This window comes from Rhynchophorus ferrugineus, unplaced genomic scaffold, assembly GCF_030347505.1.
Source record: "Rhynchophorus ferrugineus isolate W39M unplaced genomic scaffold, kcgeb_rfMv2 rfM4, whole genome shotgun sequence".
In the NCBI taxonomy this organism is placed as follows: domain Eukaryota; kingdom Metazoa; phylum Arthropoda; class Insecta; order Coleoptera; family Curculionidae; genus Rhynchophorus; species Rhynchophorus ferrugineus.
The window spans coordinates 18,867,697-18,877,594 of NW_027472583.1; the positions used below are offsets into that span (position 1 = coordinate 18,867,697).

General features: G+C 30.3%; 1 protein-coding gene across 1 annotated transcript; it reads left to right on the top strand.

The window, feature by feature from the left end:
* Positions 1 to 4,721: 4,721 nt before the first annotated feature.
* LOC143195891 (uncharacterized) lies at positions 4,722 to 7,639 on the top strand. The gene has a single exon (XM_076403403.1). It carries the CDS (start codon positions 4,747 to 4,749, stop codon positions 6,118 to 6,120), a length of 1,374 nt encoding a protein of 457 aa, XP_076259518.1. The 5' UTR covers positions 4,722 to 4,746; the 3' UTR covers positions 6,121 to 7,639.
* Positions 7,640 to 9,898: the final 2,259 nt, after the last annotated feature.

Sequence of the window (9,898 nt, forward strand, 5' to 3'; positions counted from 1 at the left end):
AATAATAAGGTGTTGTGGTTTTTATTGAAAATATTATGTGTGTTGCAGCTGCACTGAATATTAGTTAGGACACGGTCACTAAAATATCTCAAGAAACTAAAAATGAAATTATAGATTCACTGGAAAGAAATCGTCCTCATACCAAGCGGGTGACGTATCATCAATCAAGATCAACTTGATGTTAGCTGTATCAGAGATCAAATATGAAATGTATAATGTCTCTTCAATATAAACACAATTTAATACAATTATTTCAGAAGAGTCTGAAATGTATGTATAGAAGGCAGATAAGATATGCAGCTCTTTACACATCTTTTCATACAGTAAGTCTTATATGGTGTTAAATTTAACCCAGAAAGAGCTCTAATGGAACTTCCTTCTAATGGTCCTTCTTTAAAATAATACAATTTTTAAAAGCATGTAATAAAGTAAAGGGAGACTTTCAATTTTCAATTTTTGAATTGTTCAATTGTTTCAATTTCAATTTGTGTATCTAAATGAGTTTAGATGGACATTTCAGAATGGGATCAATTTACAATGGTCATCTTGGAATAACAATTGATTAGGTTTTATTAGTCATAATATTTGTTAATAATTCATTGCAGAAATATTGTTCTTCGTGTTGGAAGCAAGAATGGTTAATAACACCTTCGGATTGGATGAACTAGATCAGACATATTTAAGAAGAAACTGAAAAATGTTGGAATCGTGAACAAATGTTGCATAGATTGAAAATTAACAGCTTAGTTATTGACTTGAAGATGCAATTTCCAATTGTAATTTTAATGATTTTGTTTCATTAAAATCTACATTGATAATTGAACTGCAATACGTAATATGTGTATATTCACAGATAATTTCACTTATATTTGGCTACAAGTTAAATATTAGTTATTAGTTGGAATCTTAAAAAATATTAGAAATAAGTACAAATATATTATTTTCAAAAGAACTACATTGAGAGGTTGGAAAACTGAAAATACAATACTTGTTAGATATATTTTTATGATTCTGCTATTATGTTATATTATTTAAATGTTATTGGAAGCTACTGGGAACCTAATTTAATTCGCTTATGTGATAAACTATCTTTAGTCTAAAAGTAAAACCGCACCTTTATCATAAATGTTTTGTTAAGGAAAATATTGTAAGCAATTTATATTAGAATTAATATTTTGAGTTGGCGGTAAAACATGCAGGAGGGCCGGATTAGTGTACGGCTTCACCAACAAAATACTAAAGAACCTACTGATCTTGAACTTAAATTATACTTCCTTTACCATATGAGCGTTGTACTAAATATTCAGCTATGATATTGGATATTAAACTGGCAGAGAAGGAGCATGTTAGAAAAAAAATTCTGAGCTGAAGACAAAATATGGACAACTATGTAAGATTTTTGGAAGAAAGTCCAAAATGTCATGATATTATTAAATTTAGTCATGTACTAAAACTAATATGGTATATGGTTATAAGAAATACCATCATGGCGTTGTATTTGGGACAGTAATATATAAGAAATATTCAAATATTTTAAAACAAGTTGTTGCGTAACGTAATGGCTTTTACCTTCTTCTGTCTTATTAGTATCATTAGTATGTACGCAATGAACCACGCACTTACATCGAGAAAGAAAAGCAACAGAAGAAAAAGCAAGTCGCCGGGAAATATGAAGGGGACAGGATAGAAAATTGTTCGTATAATTAAAAAGATCAAACCTAGGGAAGAATCAAACTTCAGGAGATTTATATTACGTTGCTTGGTAGATAATCTGTGCATATTTACCTTCGTGCTTCATGAAGAATATAGAGCCCATATAGGAATATATTATACATTTGTATGCAAAAATCGAGAAAGAATATTTAATATTTATTTATTTAAATCAAACCAAACTTTACTTTGAAAAATCAATACATAAACAATGATGTTCATATAATTCAAACCATACCCAGGCATAATTTTCAATCATTATCAGTAATGTTCATGGTCAATTTTTAGAATTGTCAAGTACTCTGCATTTGCAACTAATTGTAAATCCGTTCTTATCAATTTTACCAAGAAAATATTTACATGGCGCTAAAAAATATAATATGTGTTGCCATTGTTTGTCTATATGTTGGCACCCTATCATTACCTCTAGGTATGATGTATCGTAATTTCTTTGTACTTATTTTTCTAAAGAAAACACGTTGTTTGCAATAGATAGTTACATTTTATTTATTCAAAGTGTTGGCTATTTAATTACGTATATTGTTTCCAATTTATGGATGCCATTTAAAAAGAACAGTTTCACACAGCTAGAATATTATTTGTGACATTTGTTTAACCTTCTCGATATCGGCGAAATGCTGTTCTGCAGGCGCGTGCCCTATCGATTTGGTGTTCGGATGGAGCCAAGATGAAGTGGTCTAAATAAGTGACCTCAGAGCTTCTTTGATTGATTTTGCTGTAGGAAACGGAGCGTTGAAATGTTACAAAATTACTTTATCATAAGTATTATGGAAATATATTGATCAGAGCACAGTTCAAAGTGATGACTTGTTGTCGTTAGTTTCTAATATTAATTATTTCAGACATAGAGCATGGTTTTTGCATTAACATTTATTCTTAGATATTTACCGATGTTGCTCTATGGAATAACAGTATTATTTTATGTTTCTGATGTTTGTCCAGGTTGATTATACGTGAACTGTACATGTAGAAAAATTTATACTGTCAGCAATAATTACAGCGTCATCAGAAAATGTAACCGTCGCGATATTTCCATTTGTTTTCGCGCTCGCAGAGTTGGTGAAGAATCCGTTCTAGTTCACTTACTTGTGGTACACCTGCTTTAGCTTCTTTTAGTAGGAGTAGGCTTCCTCTTATTTGATTCTAATGGCGTAACTTATTTAAGGCTTGTGTTATATTATACGCGATAATCTTCATACGCTAAAAAATCTATTTAAAAATGGTCCGGACATTTTGATATAAAACTATTTTTGTTCACACAATAGTATGTATTTTATATAATATGTAGGTGTTGAATTATATATCTTAAAATATATCGAGTAGTGAACGAACTTATAAATATAAACAGATTTTCAAGCAGATGCATTACTGTTTGTTAGACCAATTAGCGGTGTTTTACTATTATTAAATTCGTAATGCCCAGACTTATCTATTTTTTTAAATGCAACGCTATATTATGACGCGATATTGTGACACTTTGAAAGAAATCCCCATTATACTAGAAAACTATCTCTCGATTTATTGCTTATATTAGCCTATATATTTCCGGAATCTCAAAAGATTATACCAATCAATAAAAAATGATGTTGCCAATGCTATTTATTAGGTGATTTATTACTTTTATAGATAATGTTCTAGGGGATTTTTTTATGTAGTGGTATACCCCATTGGCCTAATCAACCTAATTAACAATTGTATATCTGAGTAATGTATTTACTTGTTTTTACAATATTTCAAAAACTTGCTCGATTTCACGATTTGTTAATTTCTTCTTCAATGTGTCTGATTGATGAAGGTGTTATTTTCGACAATGCTTCTTTCCATAAATCCAGACAGTTCTGGTTTTAATATTCTTCTTGACCTGAATGTTTATTGCAATAATTCTTTGCAATACCCATCATAATACCCTCGATATCAACTCAATTGGATTAAAAATATGCAATGATAGAGAGGAAAACGTAATACTCTGTGGCCATAAAACGTTATGGCCACTGAACGCAATAGTCTGATCTACCATGTATCTTTTCTCAGGCTTATTTCTAAGAAAGTAAATTACATAAAATGCTATTACTGAAATAGTTATATTAAAATAGTTTATTCTTTAGCATGGTTTCTTTGAAACTTATTTTATGTATTTTAAGCCATTCCTAATATAGCAGCCTTTGTTGATGCACTTGTTGGGATTCTCTCCACCAGTGTATTATGATATGGTGTATTGTACATAACGATAACTGATGGTTCCTCCAAGTTCTTTAAACACTGATTTTCAAACCACTGCAAAAACAAGTTATGGTTCATTTCTCAATCATTCATGGTAGTCACCCTTGGACTTATAGATGGACTATGAGGAAAACACTAATTCTGCACCAGGAATAAAGCCATTCCTTCATTTCTAGCGTGAAGAACTACCATTTAAATACTATATTATACGACAGTGTATAAAGGGATGTTCTACATCCCTCAAATAGCTGCATATCTTTCAGATTTTTATGGATACTTTCCAGACTAAACATTTTTTCTAAAATAATTATATAAAATTATGTTTCGATTGAAAAATTATTTACTGTTTTTATACATTTCGTATATTTGATTTTTGAGACAGCTGATCTACCCGTTTCGCATAAAGAGGGTCTCTTTTTGGCGAATTTAAGTTTATATTTACCTACTATACTTCTTATATAGTATAGTCTAATAATAGCAATGATGAAATAAGTCGATTACTTAGAGATATAAAAGATTCAGAGAAATATATCTACTTGATAATTATATTCCTCTGCTATAAAAGAGAGCGAAAAAAAAACATAGCACGTAAAGAGAAAATATACAAATCGTTCAACAAGTATGTTCAGCTATTTTTAGAAGTTTTTCGCTGACGGAATATCCCGAACTCATCTTTAACAACCATCGGTATATAAAACAAACGGATACGTCATTCTGGCAACTTGCCACCGACACTAACTCAAAATAAACCCAGTGAAATGCGAACAGTAAAACTTGCGTCTTTTTTGCTCTAATATGTCTCCGAAGAAACCTGTTGAGAGATTGAAAGTGTTGTGTTTGAAAAGGGTTACGTCGCATCTAGTGGAGGCGGCCAGAGTTTGTAGTGAAAAGGACATTCTTTCTATTGGACAATATTATGAAAAAATACCCGGTATAATTGGCGACGATCTATTACTCAGTGTTTTAGATATAAATCCACTGAGTTCGCAAGCTAAATGGATTATCTTCAATGCTCTAAATTGTTGTTGTTCGAAATTTGAAGCACGTAAGGTTTCACCGAAATATCAAGAAAAATTTGTGGAAAAATTGACAAATGTGTTGCATTTAAATCTTGCCGACGCAAGAGTATCTAGTGAAGTTATTAGTGAGGTTATAAAACGTTGTCGGTCGCTTAAATCTTTGGTAATACCAGGATTAGCAACAGATGAACTCCTTGAGGTAATAAGCAGTTTAAATAAATTAGAATTCTTGGACATTAGTGGAAATACTCAGGTATCAACTGAAAGTTATGACTATATAAACAATCAGAATTTACAAATTCTTAGTATTGGTGTACCATTAACCAGATCTCTTACAAATTCTTCCACCGAGAACTACCATATCTTAGTGAAACTTATGTTTCAACTACCAAATCTAAGAGAAATCAGGACATACAACTATACAGGTCAGGCAATTTTTACCATAAAGCCACTGTTAGTGTCCAATCTTCAAAGTATATCAGATTGCTTTACCTCCCGTCAAGGTTTAGAAACTATTATAGCAGTCTGTCCATGTCTTCGGGAGCTCACATTGGATGATCCCGAACCTGACGTTTTTCATCAACTTGAACAACTGCCACACCTAAAGAAACTAAAACTAAGAAGATTTTGCGGTTCCCTATCGGAAGTTTATTTGAAAAAGTTGACTTTGGATGTGCTTCAAGTTCAGAATGTTAATTTAGACATGGAAAATATTTGTATTACCTTACACACCTTGAGTTTGAAACATTGTCTGTTAATAGACTCATCCTACAAACCGACGATGTTTAAAAACCTGCGTGTTCTCGAATTGGTCGACTGCGACATTAACAAGGAAGTGGTGTTGAGTTTTTTTAAGCACTGTGATATGCTTCAAAGGTTTGCCTCATCGAGTGATCTTGATTTAACCGATGAAGATTTAAAAACGGTTTGTGAAATGGGATGTTTGAAATATCTGGAGGAATTTTGGTTATCGTTAGCTCGAAATCTATCTAGTGACTCTGTGATCTTGCTCATGAACCACTGCGACAAGCTGAGATTGGTGGGAACTTTGAATGGTTGGAACATGGAGAAAGTCGATGTGAACTATCTTAGATGCGTGATTTATTTGACAAACACAATGTTGAATTTAATTTATTTTTGTGGGTTTTAGTAATATTTTTTACCATCTTTCTTGTTTCCCAAATATTTGAAGCAAAATTTGAATTTACTAAAACTAATTTAAGAACAATAAAAATTATTAGACGACTACCATTTAGTAAACGTAACCTTACTTTTTAAAAACTATTTATTTTAAAATATAGTTATCTGTTTCGTTTATTTTATGATAATTAATAATGTATATTAATATAGTGGCTTTTAGGAACTCTTTTTCATGGACTATTTATTAGTGCATAAGGATCAAGAGACAACATTTGTTTGGTGGAATGTACACTACTTTGTACAGACAAAAAAATTGTTAAGTTAATATAGATAGACTGTTTTTCAATATATAATATAGGTATATATGACAAAACATGGATTTATAAGTAGATAAAGACTGTTCTTATGTTAGCTTGGAAACTGTTCGGTATTACTTCATCAGATTCAATGCTTATCTTAATTTTAGAAGTTTTAATATTAAAGTTAACTTATCGAATTGTAATATGTCAGAATATTGTTCAATATTAGTTCTTTTTTTAATTTATTATATTAAAAATACGTTATTAATTTCAATTATTAAAATATTTGAGGCCAAAATAGCACTTATATATATAATTAATATAATTTTACATTGCAGCTTGTCAGTTTAAAATTATTTGAAATGAACTGTTCTCTACAACTCAGAAAATCCAACAAGTATTTTCTTCATTTTCTTTCTCAAAATTAGAACATTGTGTCACGGTGAGATAAAAATCGTATGCATCCATATAATTAACGTTCTAATGGTCTGAATTAGGAATGGCGATTCGAAAACCTATAGTTTTGCAAGCAGAGTATCGAACTTTTGTTTATAAATTTCTCCTCATCGGTCATTAATCGGTCAATTAATTTTGCGTGGAAAAATAGGGTTGGGCTGAAGAAACATCGATATTGTTAAAAAGAAATTTTGATATTCTTTCTCGGTTGGCCGATATATATCAATATATTCGATTTCTAATAAATATGTTCAAGTCGATATGTCAGTATTTTTTAAAATATCGATATATCGAAATTTTTTCCGAGGCTTAGTATGAATGTTTTGCAACTATCGTTTGTTTTCGTTCGATAATTTCCAACGCTAACAACAATATATAGTTTATGTCTAAAGTCTCAGCAACTGATATAAAACTAACTTTGTATATTCTTAATAATCCATTCCTTAACATTTTTGTGTTTAAAATGATTAAATGCGGTCGACCTTTGTTTTATAAACTGATAAAAACTTGATGTATATGAAATATATATTTTTGTAATTATGTAAATATACTAAATTGTTAATTTATAATTCATTCCTTATATTTATTATTCATTTATGGTTCACATTAAATTATTTTCTGTAATTCTTGTATAATATATCATTTTTGTGTATATGGTCAAAAATTTAATTAAAATTATTAATAAAGAACATATGTGATTAACAAATGCTGTATTTTATTCTATAAATGTGTAATAATTATTTTACTGTGATTAAAATAGTATTTTGGGAGAAATAATTTTTTTTAAAATTTATTTCATTCCTTTAAAATGTAATTTTTTTCAGATTTTTTTTATGATTTACATCAAAATCACCAATATTAAATCGTCAAAATCAACACCGTCAATTGGGATGATATCAAGGAGTAGAATCATAATAAGTTTGGTGTTTGATAGGACTGATAGGGGATGTAGGTAGCTGATTTCTTCAAAATAAAAGTTATGAATTACTTCAATTCACATTAATTGTTAAGGTATATTAAAAAATAGTTTCCTGTTTTGATTAAACATTCCCTTTTTGTTGAAGATGCTGTTGCGGTCACAAGTTTGATCATCGATATTTAGACACTGCACTATGGAAATTATTTATTATTGACGGGTATGGCGAATTATATGGGAATATATATACACTGGTAGACTACGAGAGCTATTTAGGAGATTCAACAGAGAAAACATCGGTAGCAAACAATTGTTAGTTTTATTAGAATTTTTTATTAGAATATTGTAATATATAAAAGCTAAAATAACCTAAAAGTTAAAGTTAAATACAACGATAATGCGACGTTTTGACGTCTCGAAGTGAGATGACTTGAGTTCTCTGGTACTTTGGACAGACTATATACATATTTTGTCTCTCAAGCAATTCAAGAAAATTCATCTACAGTTATTAAAGCTTTTTTTCAGGATAATCAGGACGTTTCTTATTAAAACATGTGATCACATGATTTGAAGAAGTCACCGTCAATGCCTTTGGATAATAAGCATTGATTAATTTTTACTTCAATATAAGAGTTTTATTTGAAATAAATTATATATTAACAGATACAATTTAATAGCTTTATTGGACATATTGAAACAAAATATTAAAAGAAGAAAATGATTTTTACTAAACCATCCAGATATTTATTTCAATATCAAAAATTCATAAATTTGGTCGATCGATCCACTGTACCTGTACATATTTTTTTATTTAATGAACTCGCAGCAGAAGTAAATATATATTTTTTTATATATTTTAAAGTTTTCTTTTACCAACTATGGGTTTATCTGGACTTCATCCCAGAAGACATTCGGTCTTACACAGCCTGGTTACTGACGTGACTGGGATAATTTTCCTTATCGGATTTTACACTCTTGCCTAGAACATTCACAAATATTAAACAATTACAAACATAAATTTACGACCATCCCCAGCAGGATTTGAACTCGCGGCTATCGCAACAGAAGGGGGACCGTCCCATTGCCTTTACCACTGCGCCACCAAGCCGGCAAGTAAATATTTGTTTTGAAGACTATGATGCACCGTTATATATGGAATATATCGGAATGGTGGATTGCCTGAATTCCTCTTGTAGGATACTATTGTATATAAATAAATAATTTGCTCTTTTCTGAAAAAAACTGTTTGTTATATTTGCAACGTTGTTTCTTTATTATTGATACGATGTCGTGACGAGACGTCTTCTATTTTTAGATTTGAAATGAAGAATGGCGTAGGTTTCAGGAACATATTTGGCGGGACATTTGGAGTTGTTGATGAACGGACACGCAAGTTATGTCAGGAATTAATATAAATTAATGCGATATTAATTTATGTAATCTCTCATAATCTTAGATGAAACATTAATGTCGTTAGTTAAAGTTAATATAGTTTGATATAATTGTATTCGCCATGATATTAGACAAAGGCCTGATCTATTGGTTTCTTCTAATTTCATTCATTTAATGATGCTTTGTTTATGTCTTGAATATCGATTTAGGCTATGTTATGTATTTATCTCCATATATAGGTATTAATTTCGGTTTATAATCAAATGGAAAACGTTTAAGAGTCATTAATACAGCGCTAAAGTTTCATAAAAAACGCTGTATAGGATTTAAACAAATGAAAAAAAATGTTGTGATCGTTATTTCGTCTCGACAGATCGTTATTGTAAAATTTTATTTGAATCAAGTAATTTCGTTTGACATACGACTATCAGTGCACAGCTACGATTAAGAAGATTTGGAAGAAGATTACGTGTTTTCTTATCATATTGTGAGAAACATTGTCTATTGATATGGTTACCTAAAACGTCAAGTTTCTTAGTAATAGTAATAATAGTGAAATATAAGAATATTTTTGGAGACCTGCATCACGAACATAAAGTACATCCATGCCCCAATAGGATTCAAACCCCTATCGCCCTGTCACCGTGACCACTGCGCGAATGGAAGTTATGGATTGATGAAGATGATGATTTAATCAATATAGTATTAGTCACCAAAAAAAATTA